This window comes from Oncorhynchus mykiss, chromosome 12, assembly GCF_013265735.2.
Source record: "Oncorhynchus mykiss isolate Arlee chromosome 12, USDA_OmykA_1.1, whole genome shotgun sequence".
Taxonomy (NCBI): Eukaryota; Metazoa; Chordata; class Actinopteri; order Salmoniformes; family Salmonidae; genus Oncorhynchus; species Oncorhynchus mykiss.
In genome coordinates this window covers 77,557,277-77,578,488 of record NC_048576.1, presented here as the reverse complement: position 1 = coordinate 77,578,488, position 21,212 = coordinate 77,557,277, and the positions used below count along the sequence as shown (strand labels likewise).

Below are 21,212 nucleotides of genomic sequence, written 5' to 3'. Positions count from 1 at the left end.
AAGCAATGTAACAGAATTAGAACAGCCACAGAAGAGAAAAATCAATAGATTCTATGAACAGTAGAAGCAACATGGACAGAGGAGACAAGGAACCAGCAGAAGCTCTTAAATGGCACAATTCAGAACCGTCATCAGAATTTTAAAGAGGGACTATTCAGAGAATAAAATGTCCTAGGAATTCTGCAAAATCCCTCCTTTTTGGGTTGTCAAGCCAACAGTCCATGATAGGGACACATCTCTGCAAAACCCACACCAACCTCTAGTTCATGGTGGAAAAACTACAATAGTGATCAGCTGCAGCTTGAGTCTGTGCTGTGAGAACCTGAAGAGTGCATGTACAGAGTGCTCCCTTCGCCAACCAAATAAAATATCTGCCTTTAATGCTGGTGAAAAGACATGGTGGTTTGACTGAAAAACAAAGATTGAAAAAAAAAAAAAAAAAGTTCCTGTACATTTGTCAGTAAAAGATAAGGTGGCACACTGCACTCTACTGGATAACTTCTCCAAAGGATTTACAAATGTTGGGGAAACAAGTGTACAACATTTGACACCAATACTCGAGATAAAAATTGAAAAAAAAACACTGCAGGAAGAGGCAATCGTGCATATTGACTTTGCAGAGAATTACCTGTGTAAATTCAATGCAATCCAGGCATTTCACTTTGGTGATGCTGCTTTACTTTGCTCACTGAGCTCTATGTGAATGACCCCTCTGCAATCTGGGCCCATCTCTCAAAAACAATGGCCTACTTTGTTGAGCATGGCCCATCAGCTCCTTTGAGTCTTACTTTGTCATGTTTAACATTGCGATCGATGTCAACTCCACCTCACCTATATGATGTAATTGAGTAGAATTTGTTTTAGATTGGAAAATCAATTATAATGTTGGGCGGAAATATCTTATTTCGCATCGTTTTCAGCTGTCGCAAAGGCAAGTTTATACAGTCAGGCATGTTGAGTTATGAAAACCCTAAAAACAACTTAATACACAAGTTCATGTACAAATGTGTAAGTATTTTAAATTGTATTTAAATTTGCAACTAGAATTGATGTTTAATGACATGGAAATTACATTTGTCTACAGTGGTCTGAGAAATATATTCCTGAATAGTAAAATATTATTTCTTGACAAATCAGACAACTGGTAAATGGTGTTTCAGTAAGTTTTAATTTCCGAACGCTTGCAGGGCCAAAGTGCCCAAAGTTGCTAAATCACCCAACAGTGTAATTAAAGAGCTTTACCCCTTTTGTCAGCATTAAGAGGGCTCAACATATGGCAACAGTCTAATTAAATGTTAGTAAGTTCTTTCAATGTGAAGTGTAAGCATAACAGTTGTGCTAATATTCATGTAGTATTGCTGTTAAGGTCACTTGCCTACTACACTGTAGTGTTTAAATTGTCAGGGGTCAGTTTGTACACCAAAAAAGCTATTTAGTGTACTGTCAAACATTAGGCCACCATTGCTTAGGACCAAGCAGCAGTCTCCCCACCCCATTCAGAGACCTGGGCAGTAGGGGCAGCTGACCAATCCTCAGTGGCTGGCTGGGAACTCCAGTCCTCTGCAAGAGAGAATTTTAAAGATGTGCAAACACATGACCAACAACCACTAATTTGATACATTTGAGTAGGTTAATCAATCAAGCCGACTGATGACAATTATGGCGAATCAATTAGAGGGAGGCTGATGTTAAGCTCACAACACTCACCAGTGAACCCCTCAGCAGCTGGCTTGGCAAGAGCAGCAGCTGAAAGTCAAGCGGAAACTCAATTAGGATTACACCTAAACATGAGAACTTTCAGACAAACACATTTGATAGGTCCTGACGTACCAAGAGTAATTTACATCCAACTCAATTAGACTTCGAAAATGCTGCCAAGTGCATCAATCAAGAACCTAAAACCAAGTCACAGCATAGTGGAACCAGAAACCACATCTTCACTATCCTTACCCGCAGAGAACTGCTGGATGGGGACTGAGGGCACAGCCACTCCCTCAGACCAGTCAGCCACCTCAGGCTGGGTGAACTCAGCTGCTGGAGCAGTCCACTCTCCCTGGAACTCCTCCTTTCCAATAGCTTTCTCAGCCTCAGCCTGCTCCTCCTTCTCAATCTGCCAGGGAAAACAATGAGTTGTCAGGCTAACACAAACAGAACATACAAGATCCATTACTGTTAAGGTAAGCTTGCCCTACTAGTAAATTTGGTGTAGAATGGTTTAAGTAGGTGTTTAAGAGGCCTGCTTCTTACCTCCTCGGGGTCCCTGTAGAAATAGAGATCAGGCATGACCTCCCAGGGGTGCTCCCTGGAGATGGTGCCCCGCATCCTCAGCACCTCCCTGGACAGCATCCACCACATCAGACCCACAGAGTGGTGACCCTGGAGCACAGTTCAGACCATGACCAACTGCACCAGTGAGACTAGAACAGCTGTCTTTTACAGAAATATGTAGCAAGGCCTATACCCAAATCCCCCTCCCTCTTACACACGGATGGAGCAAGGGGAGAAAAGAGGCACTGCGTTTCTGTAGCACACATCCTACACCCAGCACCGCACTGACAGGACTGCGCCGGGCTCTAACGGTGTGCAAGACAAACACCAACCAGTAAATTCACGTAGGTGTTAAGTGTATGAGGGCAAAGCAGTCTAACCTTGTTGTTGCAGGGGATGGCGATGTCGACATATCGGAGTGGGGAGTCAGTGTTGCACAGGGCAATTGTGGGGATGTTGACGTAAGAGGCTTCAGTCAGGGGCTGGTGGTCAGCACGAGGGTCCGTTACAATTAGGAGGCGGGGCTCCCTGAAGGCAGCCTGGATCTGATTGGTGAAGGTTCCGGGGGTGAAACGGCCGTGGAAGGTGGTGGCACCAGTGGCCGAGGCAAACTTAAGCACAGCTCTCTACAAAAATGTATATGAAAGGTTATTAGCGACCTAGCTGCAGACAGCATGTGTAACACCCATCACTGCCCTTGGAATCTAAAGGCAAGTAGCACGAGACAGCATGCAGAATTGAAGCGGCTCAGGTAACTATCAAACTAAAATCATTGTGCGGAAGCCCTACCAATGTTACATCGAGAGCAAGGTTGCGTCATTGCCTGGTACAGCAACTGCTCGGCCTCCGACCACAAGGCACTACAGAGGGTAGTGCGTACGGCCCAGTACATCACTGGGGCCAAGCTTCCTGCCATCCAGGACCTCTATACCAGGTGGTGTCAGAGGAAGGCCCCAAAAATTGTCATAGACCCCACCTACCCCAGTCACTGTTCACTACTGCAAGCGGTACCTGAGCACCAAGTCTAGGAACAAAAGGCTTCAACAGCTTTTAACCCCAAAGCCATAAGACTGCTGAACAGGTAATCAAATGGTTACCTGGACTATTTGCAATCCTACCGCCGAACCCCTCTTTCACACCGCTGCTACTCTGTTTATCATATATGCATAGTCACTTTAAACCATATGTACATACTACCTCAACTAACCCGACTAACCGGTGCCCCCACACATTGGCTACCCGGACTATCTGCATTTTTTCCAGCCACCCACCAACCCCTCTTACACTACTCTGTTTATCATAAACTCATCAAAAAAGAAAAATCCCTTTTTCAGGACCCTGTCTTTCAAAGAATTCATAAAATCCAAATAACTTCACAGATCTTCAATGTAAAAGGTTTAAAGACTGTTTCCCATGCTTGTTCAAAGAACCATAAACAATTAATGAACATGCCCCTGTAGAGCGGTCATTAAGACACTAACCGTTTACAGACATTAGGCAATTAAGGTCATTCTGACAAAAAAAAACACCAAAAGAAAGATGTCCAGGGTCCCTGCGTGAACGTACCTTAAGCATGCTGCAAGGAGGCATGAGGACTGCAGATGTGGCCAGGGCAATAAATTGCAATGGCCGTACTGTGAGACACCTAAGACAGGGCAACAGGTAGACCGCACGGACAGCTGATCATCCTCGCAGTGGCAGACCATGTGTAACACCTGCACAGGATCTGTACATCCCACCTGCGGGACAGGTACAGGATAGCAACAACTGCCCGAGTTACACCAGGAACGCACAATCCCTCCATCAGTGCTCAGACTGTCCGCAATAGGCTGAGAGAGGCTGGACTGGGGACTTGTAAGCCTGTTGTAAGGCAGGTCCTCACCAGACATCACCGGCAACGACGTCGCCTATGGGCACAAACCCACCGTCGTTGCACCAGACAGGACTGGCAAAGAGTGCGGGATCGATTTGGAGGTGGAGGGTCCGTCATGGTCTGGGGCAGTGTGTCACAGCATCGGACTGAGCTTGTCATCATTGCAGACAATCTCAACGCTGTGCGTTACAGGGACATCCTCCTCCCTCATGTGGTACCCTTCCTGCAGGCTGATCCTGACATGACCCTCCAGCATGACAATGCCACCAGCCATCCTGTCTTGCAGGAAATCACGCACAGAACGAGAAGTAATGTCAGTGTTCTGCCATGGCCAGCAAAGAGCCCGGATCTCAACTCCATTGAGCACGTCTGGAACCTGTTGGATTGGAAGTTGGGGGCTAAGGTCAAACCCCCAGAAATGTCCAGGAACTTGCAGAGGCCTTGGTGGAAGAGTGGGGTAGCATCTCACAGCAAGAACTGGAAAATCTGGTGTAGTCCATGAGGAGGAGATGCACTGCGGTACTTAATGCAGCTGGTGGCCACACCAGATACTGACTAACTTTAGACCCCCCACCCCTTTGTTCAGGGACATATTATTCAATTTCTGTTAGTCACATGTCTGTGGAACTTGTTCAGTTTAGGTCTCAGTTGTTGAATCTAATGTTCATACAAATATTTTACACATGTTAAGTTTATATGCATCTTCACTTTAACCATACCTACTACCTCAATTAGCACGACTAACCAGTGCCTGTATATAGCCTCACTACTGTTATTATTCACTGTCTTTTTAGTTCCTTAACTTATCTATTGTGCACCTATTTTTTACTTAAATTGCACTGTTGGTTAGGGCCTCTAAGCATTTCACTGTAAGGCCTAATGAACCGGTTGTATTCGGCTCACATGACAGAACCTTTTACTGGATTTGTTGACGTAAACCGGGCCCAATCTAGCAAACTTCCGACACCTGCACACAGACATCGGTGCAAGGCTTCGTGTGCACGCATGCAGCCACATCTACAGAAACATGTCTAATTGATGGGTAAACACATATGGCAAGTATTCAGTTCCATTAATTATTCACCGTGTCCACTACGCTGCCAGTTGGAGCTGTACCTGTCCAGTGTTCCTGGAGGAGATGACGCAGACGTCAGCTGGGTTCTCAATGGCAACAATGGCACGGGCTGCCAGCAGTAGCTTCTCCCAGGTCTTCCTCAGGTTGATGATGTACACACCTGAGGACAAGGGGCAGTCAGTACACCCAGATCTGTGTCCAGTTTACCCTGCCCAAATGTGCTCCATCTAGTGAGAGAGAGAATCAGTGATCAACTCTAGTTCTGTGAGCTGAAGGGGACAGAAGCATTTGTTGTTACAGCCCAGCATTGAAACAGACATCCATTTCAACTATTCATCAAGACCTTGAATAGCAATCAAATGTATTTATAAAGCCCTTTAGACATAAGCCGACAAAGTGCTATACAGAAACCCAGCCCAAAAATCAAAATCAGGCAAGCTTGTGCTAGAACAGCAGCCTGCATAGACAGTATCCCTCCACAACCAGGGTGGGTTGACCACTGGCTTATACCACTACAAGTAGTTTTGTTCCAAAGAGTGTTGGGTGTTCAGGACCGCCAACCACTCACCATCACTCTTTCTCTTGTAGGTGTAGTGCTCCATCTGAAAGTCCATGTTAGTTCCTCCCAGATGGGTTCCTGCAGCCAAGAACTTAAGCACATCCTCCTCCTTCATTTGAAGGACATCTAGATTTCCGGACATCTTGACCACTTTCCCTGCCTTGAGTGCCAGAAAAAAAAGAGGAACCAGGAGTCAAGTAGACACGTGCCTGACATGCTGTTTAGCGCACTGTGTCCTGCCAAGTACACTAGCCAGGCCATTTAATTCTAGGCAATGGGCCACTGGCGCATAAGCGCAACGCGTAGATGGACCTATCAACTACAATGTCTGGGACAATTATTCCAGTCCCAGACATTGTAGTTGATAGGTCCATCTACGCGTTGCGCTTATGCGCCAGTGGCCCATTGCCTAGAATTAAATGGCCTGGCTAGTGTACTTGGTAGGACACAGTGCGCTAAACAGCATGTCAGGCACGTGTCTACTCGACATGTTAGTGTTAGCTTTCAAGTCATATAAAGCCTTCAAATTCAAACGTCTAGATAGACTAATGTGAGACATTCTGGACATGGTCACTGATTACTTCGTCTATTTAAGTGATGTTTGACATTTAAAAAAGCGTGAAATGTAACTTAAAACTCACCACGAAACAACGCAAAACATGTACCACGCGCGCCAAAGAGGAAGACTAAAGGAAATTACGCCAAATATATACTCAAATTTCAAAGCACATGATTGGTTGTTTCGCTGACTGGAACTATAACTGTCTAATTGGATATTTAATTCACTAGATGGCGCAAACACTCCAACGCACTAGCAGCACCGAGTAGCAGCGTATGGGTTGGGTGAAACCGGTAACTGGAGGTCGGACAAGGAGCCCATATTAAGACAATGCGATGGAAAGACCATATTAAGACAATGGGGAGACGTTGACTTCCCGGTTAGAGTGGCCTGTGTTGCAACTTTATTTGCTAGAGATACGGAGTTCCAGGTGAAGGTATCACAATATGTACATAGTGATTTTGCAATATGTTTTCAAATTCATTTTTTTGTATAAGAATAGATCAATTAAAAAAATGCCAACTTGCCTCAGGACCTCTTGGGATGGGTGCTGGAAAAGATCATTTAAATGTTTTGACCAATGTCAAGGTCATGGGGTAATTACAGGTGTATGGGGTATGGGTATGACATGTACAGGGTATGACATGTTCTTGCGGGAAGTGGGGTTATGTGACTGAGTGAATAAAAAATAATATTTTATGACTTATTGAATAGGCCACTTAAAAAGGATAATTAAGTTAATGGGGTGTTCTCAAAGTCCTTTCAGTGGCTCAATCTTAATGTATTTGCGGTGCATCTATTTTACATTTTTTACTTAACCTTTATTTAACCAGGAAAAGCCCACTGAGACCCAGAGTCTCTTTTTCAATGAAACCTGGCCAAGAAGGCAGCAAAACAATCAATACATTACATAATTAAAACATACAGCAATACAATACAACATGATCCAGCCTAAAAAAAAGCATTTACACCCCTCTGTAACAAGTCTCCCATATTTTAAATTCATTCAGTGGCACTAACATATCTAGATGAAGCATGGATTGTAGATTATTCCATGCGTCTGGTGCACAAGAAGAGAAGGCAGTCTTGCCTAATACTGTGAATGTCCTGGGGACTTTAAGTAGCAACCACCTAGGTATTCTCCACAGCAAGTTTACACACATATGTCATCTATGACCTCAAACTTCTAATCTGTGTCAAACTCACTTCATATGTCAGTGTACCCTATCTAACTTTGAAAGCAAAGGCCACTGTGACACATGCACACTGCAGTCCTTGATATAAGGTTTCTGATGAGAATAGCTGATTGCGTTGGAACTGGGTGTCATGTCATTAAGCTAAAAAAAATACCCACAAAGTTGCACAAGTTTCCAATAGGTTAGCAGTGTTTGTTTTACGTAATGAGTTAGACATGTAATGCACAAACAATTAAATATGACTCATACTTAGCTAATAACATACAAAATATGGCATACCTAGCTAATAACATGGTTTTAATGTACAAGGTGTCTAGATAAAAAAAAAAAATCAAAATCAAATCGAGACATTGCCAAGAAGAAAACTGGTTTAGATCAGTATAGCCTAATGCCTTACTTTGGCTTGGCTCTTGCCTTTCACTCTCCTTATCATTAACTATCCCTTTGATGTCACAACCCTGCCCCCTTCTCCCAGTCTTATGTCTGACAGCTCTGTGATAAGCATATAATCATCATGCACTACTATTACTGTTGGTAGGTATAATGGCTGTGTATAAGGTGAAATGAAGATAAAAGCAACCTCCGGTATTGCCGTACTAATGTTGATACTGAGAATGACCCATGTACTAGAAACATCCACTGCTCTCAAGTACTGTGTGGGCTTTCTATATGACCTCGTTGAATAACGAGGGCAATGTTGGGTTGTAGGTGTACTTATTAACGCTCAGAGACCAACTGTCATGGGATTTATGGGCCATATAAGTAGGGGATTGGTGGAACATGTATCTGGACTAAGCTGAGCTGCCTGCGTGTCAGTCTGTCTCTCTCACATTGACCCCCTAACCACCTCCTCAGCCAGGATTCAGTATATCAGGTGTCATTTCATTTCCTTCTGAGGACGCATGGGTTGCAGTGGTGGAAAGGTTCGCCAAGGCTCTAATGTCATGTCACTTTCTGTTGTTTCACAGTGTGGAGAGAGAAAGGAAAGAGAAAAGGGAGAAAAAGAGGTGTAATGGGATACATGAGACACAAAGCAAATGCCTTATATAATGAATATTAGCAGACTCATGTTGTATTATATCATTTTATGTTTTTTTTAATACATTTTTTACATTAAAAAAAAGTAAAATGTTCTCTTCAACACACCTGCATAATTATTCACCATTACAATAAACAGTAATAAATTATATCAAATATGAAAACATGAACAATTATAATACCCTTCTAAGGCAAATCAAATGTACAGCTCAAATGGACAGCAAGCAAAGCTTATTATATGTTACAACATCTCTACCAGAATAATAACTTAGAACAGTGGCATTAGTTTGGCACAAAGGGAAGGCAGGCAGACTCACTGCAGCATGAGACACTCCAGGGTTTTAGATTACGGAAGTGGTTAAAGTGCATTTCCAGCTAAGTATCAGCATGTTAAGCAATTAGTGTTCTTTACCTTCAATTTAAAGACAAGCAGATACAAGTTGTGCTAAAGTCTAGAGAAAACAGGTACCTAACATTGTAGAATTCTACAGTGGGATATATATCTAAAGCCTAGAATAGTTTAACAGTCAGTGTGGCTGGGAGTACAGTGGCTAGTTAGGGACCAACAATATCTTACGACTTATAGTGCAATATGAAATTTTGAAAGTAGCCCAGTAGAATAATAAATGAAAGTCTTGTTTGGTGTAGCCTCACATACAATGATGACAGACAATATTGTGCAATGCAAAACTATTGCAATCCATTCAAATATACAGACATTTTAATAAAACTACTAGTCCTCATCTTTCTGTCAAAGTATGGATACCAGTCCTTGAGGTATCATATCTTTGCAATGTGTTAATAATGTTATGGCAGAATACTGTATGTCAGTGAAGAAGTCCATTGGCACACACTCACAACTAGGCAGCCTTAAGACACAAACACAGCAGTGCCTTCCAGGGCGCTCCTCACTGTACTGGTTTGTCCTCGGTGACTTGACTTTCACTCTCTTCCTCGGTCCACACGTTCCTCATTTAATTCTCTCTCTTCAGGACTTGTCATCCCTTCTTCTTGTCATCCCTTCTCAGGACTTGAGCCCCATGCGGGCCATCAGCTGTTCATACACCGTCCATGCCATGGCAGCAATCATGGTCCTCCTCAGAGAACGTGGCACCCCACCCCGGAAGAACCCTTGAAACCCGTGCTCCTGAGAGACGGAGAGAAAGAATGGCATATGTCAACTACTATAAATCAACCCTGATGTTTTATTACATAGTGTGACACTGTGTGCAGGCTAGAGGTCAGTATATAAACACATACAGACAACAGTTTAGCCTGACCCACATACGAACAACATCAGTATATTATAACAGTGCTATTGCCCTAAGCATAGTAACAACACTGTAATCAATAAAACACCCAGAGAGATAGTTACATTGTAAATGTATCGCACAGCGTCTGCAGTCCTCCTGTACAGATGTGGGCTGACTTGGACATGGGTTTTGACCACGTCAGCTGGCTGGGTGACTAGGGAAGCCAGGACCCCGGCCAGAATCCCACAGCTGAAGTTAGCCAGGGCCGCGTAGGGAGACGTGCTTATCTCTGGGAGGAAGAAACAGAGAGACACTATAAATTCCACTCCACACCAAACAATTCACATTGAGACAGATACGTCAAAGTTATCAAATGTGGCTTCTAGTGTAACCAATACTACTGCTCCATGTTTATGTCATCGGCGTCCCCATACTGACACTTCAAAGTGATCGCACACTAGTGAAACAAATACCAGTGTTGAGCATTAGTGTGGTTTTCTGATACTGACCCTGTGGCAGAGTCTTCTTGCCCTGGCTGTAGAACATGACATAGAGGCCTGAGAAGGGAGCATCTCTGAGGAGGGTGGCGGTCAGCCCTGAGAACAGAGCTCTGGGTCCCTCTGTTTGACACACACTGCGCAAAGCCCCTGCCACGCTCACGTAGTTATACCTGCCACTCTGAAACAACAGACACTACAGTAAACACCCACACATTAAACAGTACTCACATAGTTACTGTAATCATACAGTATATAGAAAAGTATTAATATTTTCCTTCCTGCCCCTCCCTACGTCTCTCTACCTGAACATACCTCAAAGCGAGCCTTAAGGACAGTGACAGGCAGCATGCAGACCCCTGCCACAGTCCTGGCCCCAGCTCCCAGCAGCACAGACTCCATGGCCCCGGGGCCCTGCTCCAGGAAGTAGTGCTGCTTCAGAGAGTAGTAGGTGCTGAAGTAGATCCCTACGCCGGGGATGGTCCTCACAAATGACTGGAGGAGGAAGCAGAGCAGACATACTGTCAGAGTCATATACTCAACCCACAGATTCAACACAATTGATGTGTTTCTATTTATATTACTGATCATAAAGAGAGGCCAACTTACTGGTGAGACCCCCTTCCAAAGTCCTATGAGCTTCTCTGTCCGTACAACACTTAAGAACACAGTCACCATCCCCACTCTTGCTGAACTGAAAGAGCGTAAGAGAGAGAGAAAGCCATATTAACACGTCCTATGAAACGACCTAAAAGTTATTTTTAAGTGTCTTGCAACTACGCTTCATTTCAAAATAGCTGACGTGACATTGAATTGGTACTAGCATACAGGCCATGTGGAACCAGCATGAGTTTTATGACTCTTTGGACTCTCAATGTTCAGATCTAAAATATTGCTTAGTCAATGAAGCAAGTCAATAGAGTAATGCAATGCTAGTTGGTCTCATGGTCTAGGACAAGACTGTAATCTAGAGCCAGAAAACTTACTACAAACGTAGCCTCACCTGATTACTATGTGAAAGTGTGGACTATGCTGTAGAGGTGTTGACTGAGCCAGCTGAAGGCTACTCACCCAGGCTGCATGTTGCTGTGAAGGGTCTGCAAACGGGTCTTGACCAGGTCCAGAGGCTGGAAGAGCAGGGTGGAGCATGTTCCACTGAGAGAGCCACACATAAAGGCTTTGAGAGCCGGGTGACCCTGAAGGGAGAGACAAGCAGAGAGGGGAGGAAGGGAGAGTGATAACACCGATCACACACCAGTCATGGTAGAGTGCTATTCAGCGAGAGCCCAAAGCACGATGGGACTTATGATTGTTTACGATGGAAAGCACCAGGCAGAGTGGGTCCTGGGAAATAGGACAAATGGACATACACTCGCTACAGTAATTCACATTACATAAATACCCACACAAGTAGTAAATACAAACATTCAGACTCAAGAATATGAGTGATTACAACACAAAGCAATGATTGAAAAATTGTGTGTAAATTAACATGGGACCACAAAGAGAACAGGCAAAAGGGCAAGGACTCTCCATTGAAAAACTAAGATGCACCAACCCATGAACACGCACACTATTCCCCTCCCTGCAAGTGTCACCCTACATCAAGTAAGTGTTATAATGCATTATCATAATTGGCATGCTTAGTTCTTTAAACAATCTGCCAACACAAACATCAACAAAGAACTGGATGGCTGCAGAAAAAGTATCATATACTCCATACCCAGTCACTCCAATTTCCACATGCTGTCATTACAGACAAAAAAAATAAGACGCCACACACAGAATATACAAAACAACACACACATCCCTCCTACAGCACACATCCCTACCTTCCCCGGGCTACTTTTCAGTGGCTGATCCTGTTTTTCCTGCATTTGTCCGTTTTCTTCCCCTCTCTGGCTAAGCTGTTATGAACTGTGGTGGGTTGTCAGGGCAAAAGCCTCCATCCTTCTCTTCACTTCTCTGTAAGCTTTCCTCAGTTTCCCTTCACAAAGCAGCTTAACCCACTGGCGTATGTTTCCACTCTCTCTCACGCACAACCTCTCAATTCTGCTTCTCCTACTCTACCCCTCATATTTCTGCTTCCAGCTAATGCACATCTCTGCAAAATGCCATGCGTCATACATTGTAAATGTCAGTGTGTGTGTGTGTATGAGCGCATGCCCATGTTTTTGTATGTTCTGGCTTCCATAAAACAACTTATCACGGTTTACATTCTAGAGTGTAAGTTCTTAGGGTATGTGCTGCTCTAGAACTAGTGTAAAGGTGCTTTTATTTCCTTATCACTGGGCATGAATTCTAGTACATTTCAATGTCCTCAGCTCTGGTAAATGACTTGAAGCTCTGGTAAATGAATGGTAGTTCCTGTACTGTGATGTAACATTGACAACCTGTACTCTTTCACTGGGACTTGAAACCCACACTTTCTCAACATGTCCCTGCCCCTCCCTTAATGAGGGTGCTATGGCAACAGCCCACCAACAGTGCTTGCTGACCAATGGCAGTGTTGGCACAGGGGAGGCTTGGCAAAGCCTTGCTCACTTGTTTGGCATGTCTATGAAGATTTAAGGTGGCACACCGGAGTTTGACCTACTTCAGGGCAGAGGACAATAGAGAACTTGAAAACATTGAATATTATAGAACAGCCTGAGAAAGTGCATAGTATGAAAGTGTACTGAAACTCCCATCAGGTTAGAGGGGTAAGGACAACTGGGTCAATCAACTATGTCACAGAATGGTAATGTGATTAACATAGGGGCTTGATTGAGAAAGTAGTCCTGGGTGACCCTGATCCAAAATCACAGCCTGACATAAAATGCATGTGAAATCTTAACTGAGATATTAAATATTATAACCACATCAAGAAAACATACTCAGCTATTCAGAGTACAGTACATGTACAACCGTCACTGAAGTCACTCTAGAATTATTGTCCTTCAGACTTTCATTATGGATCAAATACTAAATTATCTATAAAAATCCCACTCACCAGAGACAATTCCATGGTTATTTTGAAAGTTGAGAATAAATTCCAATCCAATAATGTTGTCCTTGTTTGATCAAAATCCTCTTTTGTCTTTTCCTCTTTTTGAATCACTTTCTCAGTCCTTACTCTGCCCCTGTCCATTCAACTTTTCCAAACGCTCCTGCACAAGAGATTACAAGTGAAGATTTCAAGAAAGGGCATTTCAGCTGCACAATCCATTACATAACAGACAGAATAACCTTTCAAAACTGATATAGAATTTTACAGGCTGTAACTTAAAGCACTGGTGTTTTGCAATGTTGATACAGTGTGTCCCTTACAGCAGATACTGGAGAGCTGCACTGCCTCTGATTGATCCACCGAGGGGTTGGGGCACTCACCACAGCACAAACCCAATGTAGGAATCACCTGACACACACTATGGTTCCCATTTAAGACACACAGTTCCTTATTAACTAATCAAAAGATCACCACCTAGCACATTAGCATTACATACACCCTGATCACGCTGCACATGTTTCTCATGTGTGTGTGTGCACATCTGTGTGAGTATGTGTATATGTCTCTGTGTGTGTGTGCACATCTGTGTGAGTATGTGTATATGTCTCTGTGTGTGATGTGAACATGTGTGTATATGTGGAGGGGGGGGGGGCCTGAAACCTCATGCTCTCAATACTTTTTGAGGAGGCACAGGAGGACAAATTAAGTTTGAAAGTGCTTTTTAGTCCAGGACTGTTTTTAATGTGTCCAGAATTCAGACCCTTAAATCTTGATATAAATTTTTTTATGGAATATGTTCTGTCATTTCAAGACATTACTTTAAATGGGTACAGACAGACATCTAAATCGGCATACATCTATGTGACTGATTTTGTGATTGAGTCAAGTGACTCAGCACACATTATATAAATTGAAACAGATTAATACAATGAATGACTATTGTTAATGTAACAAATACATCGCCAAATGACTAAGTGCACACTCATTCAGCAAAAACTTAGCACGGAACTGGAATAGGAGTGATGATGATCCGGGGTTATAGAACTGTTGCAGAATCAGGACAGCACAGGAAAGACGGACAGGAATGAATTTGCACTCCCATGTCAACCTCTAATGTACATGTCGACTTAACATTCAAGGTAATTAAAAAATATTTATATTAATTTTAACAAATATGAGCAACATTTACCACAGGTCTCACACTAGATAATTTTCAATCATGTTAAACAGAGGCCTACAGTGATCTTCTTTGGAACTATATGCATCTCAGGAGTTATCTCAGCAGTTATTTAGGCGTTTATGCCTCGTTCTCGTGCTAGTCGGCACTAGGAAACTGACTTGGAAACATGAGCTCTGAGTTTCCAATTTGAAAGTACCAGAATCAACGAATAGTAAGCTCAAATACAAAACCCTAACAATCATGAACAGGATAGTTGTCAGAAACGTTTCCCAGTCCAACAAAACATTTATACCGAAAATCGTACGTCTAATACTATTTCAATTAATTAGAATGAGAACACAACCCGAAGACAAGTTAGTTACAAAACGTGCATAACGAGAATAGAAACTCACATTTATAAATGTATAGAGCAAAGCATTGAACTGGAGAATGGACAAAATATGTAATCAACAGAAACAGGCATCTGTAATTATTTGATTAAACAATGATTAACACGTAAGGGCCATTCGCTGAAATAGTGTAGCTTACAATAGGCCGTTGAATTAACACAATATACAAACGACATTCAGTTCTCACCCAAATCTGTCCATCCGTGTGCAATATTCTGTTTAAACCGGTTGAGACTTGCTTCGTTATGCCGTTTGTCCTGGGGAACCATTTCAACTGGGTTTTTTTTTCAGAGTCAAGACTGTCCTCTTGTGGTCATGTCTGAGATCACGTTACTAAAAAAATAAAGACGACAGGACAATATCAGATCAGATAGTCTAGTGTATTGTCAGTTTAAAGCGGCAATCAGCAGTAGACACATTAACTCGAAATCCCAGCCCGTTTCAGTAAACAGATGAGGGATGGGGCTGGAGGAATGTAACCACTAAAATTCATAGACAAAGCTATGGATGCAAGGACTAACCATCCATGATAAAAATGTTAACCATGTTTCGAGGCCATTTGACATTTAACTTTGAACTAAGCTCATAAGTAATTTGTAAGTTGTTTTCTTTAATTAAGAAACAATATGTAAAATAAATGTAGCAAGGTAAAAAAAAAAAAATGGGGGGGGGGGGGGGGGGGGGGTAGTAACTGCTGATTGCCCTTTTATGGACATAAAAATTCTCAGGAGTCAAATGGTTGCAGTTTAGAAAGCCATCTTTATTGCAATAATACCAACAATACACAACTCAAGATTTCATTTCAGAGCTGCAGAGAAAATGACGGTACAAAATTTAGATTTATTTTCTCTTTTCTTTTTTGCTTCCAAGTGCGAGAGAAAGAGAGTGATCCTTTGTCTGTTATCCATCATTAATAACAAATTCCTCTCACTTCCCAGCAGTGTGAGCAAAAAAGGCAACCCTGAGCACAGCCTGCAGGGGTCAGTTCACCCAGACCTAAAGCACATTCACGCATCTACGTCACCCCATCCCTTAAATACATGGGATAAACACCTGGCCAGGCATTTCAACAGGGAGTCATCTTCCCAATCTTTCTGTCAGAGTAAAGATACCATCAGGATATCATGTGATGTGTTAAGACTACAGCGCTGCAGAATGTAACAACGTCCCACTCATCCCAACATGCTTTATTCTGTTCAACCACCCCTAAACCCTGCAAAGCAGTGCTCTGAGAATACAGAGTTCGTGAGTAATAAAGTACCCCACCACCCCTATACCCTGCAAAGCAGTGCTCTGAGAATACAGCGTTCGTGAGTAATAAAGTACCCCACCACCCCTATACCCTGCAAAGCAGTGCTCTGAGAATACAGCGTTCGTGAGTAATAAAGTACCCCACCACCCCTATACCCTGCAAAGCAGTGCTCTGAGAATACAGCGTTCGTGAGTAATAAAGTACCCCACCACCCCTATACCCTGCAAAGCAGTGCTCTGAGAATACAGCGTTCGTGAGTAATAAAGTAGCCCACCACCCCTATACCCTGCAAAGCAGTGCTCTGAGAATACAGTGTTCGTGAGTAATGAAGTACCCCACCACCCCTATACCCTGCAAAGCAGTGCTCTGAGAATACAGTGTTCGTGAGTAATGAAGTACCCCACCACCCCGTAACCGTCGCCCTGCGCATCAATAAAAACATTGATAGTAAAGAAATGCATATAAAAAAGTCAATACCTGGATCCAGGAAAAAACAACCTTGAACAGTAGAATTTGACTGAGAGGCTTTAGTGTGTGTTGGCATGAATACAGAGGAGCCTGCAGGAGCCTGCAGTTTCTCTGAATTAGTCTTTTCTTGTTTGAGGTGCATCTGCTGTCTATCAATGTCTTCATTTAATGCACAAATGCAGTTGACTATCATTTCTAATCCAGAGTCCTAAATCTCAGTGCAAAAATAAGACAATTTGGCACAAATCAAATTCTCAAATTCTGTGTGTGTTTCGTGTGTGTCTATAGTTGTATCGTTTTCTTAAGCCCAATAGCATATTCATGTTTTAAGTACTATACGCAGCTAAATTAATACGGTACAATTGAGCACATAAACCTCCATTATAAACTGAGGTGAGAGCGAGCAAGAGCCATAGACGTGTAGTACTTTCATACTTAACCATTATAAAAACTATAGCATAAAATACAAATCTATAGATTGCGATATTACTTTGGTCCCCTCGAGTAATCCTACTTCATTTATATTTCTTTCGTTCGTTCTTGCTTCAGTTAGAAAAAGATCCCCAAAACAGGACTATTTCTAATGGAATGTTTCCTTACAAAAATATCATTCATTTAAATTTTTTTCCCAGAGAATGAAGCAAGAGAAAATAAATTTGACCCACAAGTTCATATGAGTTATGTCAGTATGGCAATTGTCTGAAGTACTGTTGTATTGGCTTATATGGAATACAAGTGTACAGAGATTGTCAAGTCTCTTATTAAAGAGAGACTGAGGTCTGGCTGTGAAGTATATTTACTGCCTCTAAATCATACAGTATCATGATGTTTGTGTCCCTCTAAGTGTACTTTATGTGGTATGTGTGGGTTTGTGTGTGTTGTGTATGACTGTTGCAGTTCCATCCTATGGACAGCAGGGAACACTGTGGCTGTTCATTCAGTCTTGGGCTCGAGGGTCTCGCTCTTGGGCTCGCTCTCCTCATCGCTCTCAATGCCTGCGCGGCTGACAATGCGGCGCATGGTGAAGGGGAGGTCCCCACGCCTGGAACAGAGACGGTAGAGATCAGTGATTAGGGCAGAGAGATCGTGACAGAGGCACAGCACATACCATGGAGGCCCTCTGAGGATACATGATCAGTAATGTAGCAGAGGGAATGAGTTTGATACATACATTGTAAATGCAAGTATGCTGTGTAGGGTGCTAGTACAGACGGCTTCATTTACAACCGAGTTCAGTGCATCAGCATTTAGTCCGGTTGGGTGATGTGTACGTACCTGAGCTTGCTCTTGAGGGTGCTGACCTCACGGTTCATGGCGTCGGCTGACTCAGTGGCGTCCTCCAGCTCCCTTTGCAGTTTCCTGCGGTTGGCGTTGGCTCTCTGGGCCTCCTCCTCAGACTCCTCAAGCTGCCTCTTCAACTGCTTCATACGAGAGTTCAGCTTGTCCGACTGTGTACACACACAAGCATTAGCATCAAGTACCAAGGTGGATGCTACATACAGGTGGTGGATAGGTTGAGATCCAAGACAATGTAAAGTACAAAGATGGTGTGAAAGCTTTATATAAATGTACTCCATTAAATCATTCACATACATTCAAAATAGAATCACACAGGGGAAAATAGAGACTAAGTTTACTGGTGTAAAGCTGTTGGGCTTGTGTTGAAACTTGTTTGAGTCCTGACCTGGTCTTTGTACTGCTCTGTGTTGCGTCTCTCGTCGTCCACCGCAAGGACGACCTCCTTTAGCTTCTTCTCTGTGCGGCGCACCAGCTTGGACGCCTGCTGCCTCTCCCTGTGGAAACATACATTTGTGTCACATGGACAGGCTGAAACGTCTACTTAGCTTGGGGGATTTTCACCATCTGATCTCACCCATGCTGCAATTCCGGTCATTTTATGCATTATGGAGCGCACATGAGATGTGGGTTCTGAATGAGGATGCAGGTGGTCTAAGGTCAGGCTCAGACCCACTCACCTGGTCTCGATGTCCACCTGCTCCTCCAGCTGGGCGATCTTGGCCTCCAGGGCGGCAATAGTGGCCTTGTACTTGGACTTCACGGTTCCCTCCAGCTCCTGCAGCTTCAGCTTCAGCTCCTTGTTCTGGCGCTCCATCTGGGAGCGGGCCCCCTCCAGGCGCTGGGAGGTACTGCGCTCTGCCGTCAGCTCCACAGTCATCTGGTCAGTCTGACAGAGACAGGGGGTTAAACTGCCTGACTCACCTTATCATTAGAAGTACACTATCCCAGTCTGTACACATGGGGCATGAAAGTCACTTGCCGTCCTTGGCTGTCCTACCTGCAGCAGAGCTCTCTTCAGCCTATCGTTGACCAGCTCAGTGTTACACTGCTCCTCCTCCAGCTCCTCCTCTAGCTGTGCAATACGAGCCTCCAGTCTCCTTTTCTCCTCCGCAATAAGAGCACTGAGCGGAAGAGGAAAGGTGGGAAAGAAAGATGGGGAGAGAACAAGGGATAGACATTTGGGTCATTAGAAGCAGAGATAAACAGTAGGTTATGAAAGCTTTTGAAAATGGTTCCTACTTCTTGGCGGCCTGGTTGTTGATCTCATCCTGCAGCTCGTCTCGCTCTTGCTGGGCCTGTCTCTTCACACGCTCTGCAGAAGCCAGCTCCTGGAGGGATGGAGTGTGGCAGAACCAAAGTGTGTGCGTGGGAGTGGGACAAATCCTAACTTGAGATAAGTTCTCATAACCAACTTTCCACATTAATCATGATTTCAGTGGAGGATTTGTGCAAAAAAGTTTGAGTTAAGTGCAAATACAGTTTCACAGAAATGTATAAAGACCTAGTAGTAGGTTTTGTATTGTTTGGGAGGACGAGGTGTTAGTTGAGAATAAAACGAGAGACTAGTGTGAGATGCTTAGGTGAGGGGCAGCAGCGCAGACTGACCTCGGTCATCTGGATCATGTCAGCCTCCATGCTCTTGAGCTTCTTCTCGTTCTCCTTGGCCTGGGCCATGATCTCATCTCTGGACATACGAGTGTCCTCCAGCTCCCTCAGAAGCTCCTTCATCTGGGCCTGGTGGAGAGGGAGAGGTTCAAAGCATATTTTAAGCAAACTATTCACCATCTGAATGCATCTTGATTAGAGTAGAATGTGGTCATGGTATGGTGGTGGTCATGGTATACTATAGTCAGAAGCTGGTGATAATTTAATTGGTTGTTACCTGGAGCTTCTTAAGCTGTTTGAGGGCCTCATCACGGTTCTTGTTGGCCATGTCGATGGCTGCCTCCAGCTCCTTCAGGTCCAGCTCCAGCTTCTTACGGGCTGCCACGGCAACAGAGCGCTGCTTCCTCTCATCCTCCAACTCCAACTCCATCTCCCGCACCTGAAGACCAGAGCGATTCAAGCTTTCAATCACTGGACTACATGTCCCATCATGCAATGGACATAACACAGTAAGAAACCACTACCTACAAAGTTACACCTGTAGCTGCTAATGTACCTGTTTGACCAGCTGTCTCTTCTTCTCCTCGCCCATCTCATCTCGTCCTGCCAGGTCTCTCTCGTATTGGGCCTTCATGGCCTGCATGTTGACCTCCAGACGCAGCTTGGCGTCCTCCGTGGCCTGCAGCTCGTCCTCCAGCTCCTCCAGCTGAGTTCTCATCTCCTCCAGCTGCTGCTCCATGCCACGCTTGGACTTCTCCAGCTCATGTACCTGAAGGAGAACAGTGGAGATTGTGATGAGAAATAGGACTTTGGGACCTGTATGAAAACAGAGGATTTGAATTGATTTCTTCCTAGAACACCCCCCCCAAAAAAAGATTTGACACTAGGCTGTCTTACACTCTTGCCAACGTCATCCTTGGAGGAGACCAGGTCCTCCATCTCAGCACGGAGAAGCTTGTTGGCGCGGTCCATCTCGTCCTTCATGTCAATGAGGGATTCCAGCTCGCGGGTCAGAGCAAGGGCCCGGGTCTCCTTTTCCCTGGCCTCAGCCTCAGCCTTGTCCCTCTCCTCAGCATAGCGGCATGAGATGGTCTTCTCCTCAGCCAGCATCTAGAAGTAAAATGGAGGAATGTCATACTACACTTCAAGACCCAGATTTTTCCCTAATAGTTATGGATCTTCAGAATCAACCCTTCCAAGTAGTTTACCCCCCAGTTTGAGTGAATTGTGGACAGTAACCAGGTTTCCTAGAACCTTTAAGCGAGTAAAGTACATGTGGTATAAGGAAAATCATTTTTAAAAAAGGGAAAAAAGTGACAGGCCTGATGGAAACAGCAAATCTGTCGACAACTCAAAATACACTAGACAAAATGTGATCTTTTTGTGTCTAAAATGAATTATGCGAGAAATGGTGAAATGCCTTTATGCACAAATATTGATATAGTAACTATCATATCAAAGTAAACTTGGAGTAACGCGATGACGTGTGGTCCTCCCACTACGACTCGGGAAAGCAGTTTACTAGGTTAGATGAAGTAAGTTGGGATGAATTTCACAGGGTGGTGAAAGTACATACTAATGAGCTTGATGCTCCTGTCCAATAAATATTGAGGGCCTTATTCTGGTGACATGGTCGATGCTCGGCTGCCGTTTAACAAATAAAAATCTTAACTCTGTCCATAATAACCTTTTGTAGGTAGCTTACCCGCACT

General features: G+C 43.8%; 3 protein-coding genes across 8 annotated transcripts in view; all 3 read right to left on the bottom strand.

Annotated features, from left to right (window-relative positions):
* Nucleotides 1–1,146: 1,146 nt before the first annotated feature.
* On the bottom strand, nucleotides 1,147–6,550 carry LOC110538474 (40S ribosomal protein SA). 2 transcript variants are annotated; one of them, XM_021625317.2, is made up of 8 exons: nucleotides 6,417–6,550; nucleotides 5,785–5,935; nucleotides 5,258–5,376; nucleotides 2,649–2,894; nucleotides 2,248–2,376; nucleotides 1,951–2,110; nucleotides 1,708–1,746; nucleotides 1,147–1,560 (listed from the first exon to the last, which is right to left on the bottom strand). In XM_021625317.2, the coding sequence occupies exons 2-8, from the start codon at nucleotides 5,915–5,917 to the stop codon at nucleotides 1,466–1,468; spliced, it is 921 nt and encodes a 306-aa protein (XP_021480992.1). In that variant the 5' UTR covers nucleotides 5,918–5,935; nucleotides 6,417–6,550; the 3' UTR covers nucleotides 1,147–1,465. The 2 variants fall into 2 exon arrangements, with proteins under 2 accessions (XP_021480992.1, XP_036794462.1); XM_036938567.1 differs by having other exon boundaries at nucleotides 2,248–2,378; nucleotides 2,654–2,894.
* Nucleotides 6,551–8,600: 2,050 nt separating this feature from the next.
* On the bottom strand, nucleotides 8,601–15,298 carry LOC110538473 (mitochondrial glycine transporter B). Of its 4 annotated transcripts, none has more exons than XM_021625313.2 (8): nucleotides 15,064–15,298; nucleotides 13,311–13,467; nucleotides 11,390–11,514; nucleotides 10,928–11,012; nucleotides 10,634–10,813; nucleotides 10,331–10,499; nucleotides 9,944–10,110; nucleotides 8,601–9,715 (listed from the first exon to the last, which is right to left on the bottom strand). In XM_021625313.2, exons 2-8 carry the CDS (start codon nucleotides 13,446–13,448, stop codon nucleotides 9,593–9,595), a joined length of 987 nt encoding a protein of 328 aa, XP_021480988.1. In that variant the 5' UTR covers nucleotides 13,449–13,467; nucleotides 15,064–15,298; the 3' UTR covers nucleotides 8,601–9,592. The 4 variants fall into 4 exon arrangements, with proteins under 4 accessions (XP_021480988.1, XP_021480990.1, XP_036794461.1 ...); XM_021625315.2 differs by lacking the exon at nucleotides 15,064–15,298 and adding an exon at nucleotides 13,628–14,857; XM_036938566.1 differs by having other exon boundaries at nucleotides 11,390–13,467; nucleotides 15,064–15,297.
* A 317-nt stretch (nucleotides 15,299–15,615) lies between these two features.
* The window catches only part of LOC110538472 (myosin-9), a 36,555-nt gene continuing 30,958 nt past the window's right edge, over nucleotides 15,616–21,212 (bottom strand). For both annotated transcript variants that reach the window (XM_021625311.2, XM_021625312.2), the window contains 10 exons: nucleotides 20,398–20,610; nucleotides 20,057–20,269; nucleotides 19,778–19,939; nucleotides 19,501–19,629; nucleotides 19,135–19,223; nucleotides 18,893–19,016; nucleotides 18,573–18,781; nucleotides 18,281–18,389; nucleotides 17,872–18,044; nucleotides 15,616–17,638 (listed from right to left, as the gene is read on the bottom strand). In XM_021625311.2, the coding sequence (XP_021480986.1) occupies nucleotides 17,530–17,638; nucleotides 17,872–18,044; nucleotides 18,281–18,389; nucleotides 18,573–18,781; nucleotides 18,893–19,016; nucleotides 19,135–19,223; nucleotides 19,501–19,629; nucleotides 19,778–19,939; nucleotides 20,057–20,269; nucleotides 20,398–20,610 (1,530 nt within the window). In that variant the 3' untranslated portion in view covers nucleotides 15,616–17,529. The remainder of the gene's footprint in view (nucleotides 17,639–17,871; nucleotides 18,045–18,280; nucleotides 18,390–18,572; nucleotides 18,782–18,892; nucleotides 19,017–19,134; nucleotides 19,224–19,500; nucleotides 19,630–19,777; nucleotides 19,940–20,056; nucleotides 20,270–20,397; nucleotides 20,611–21,212) is intronic.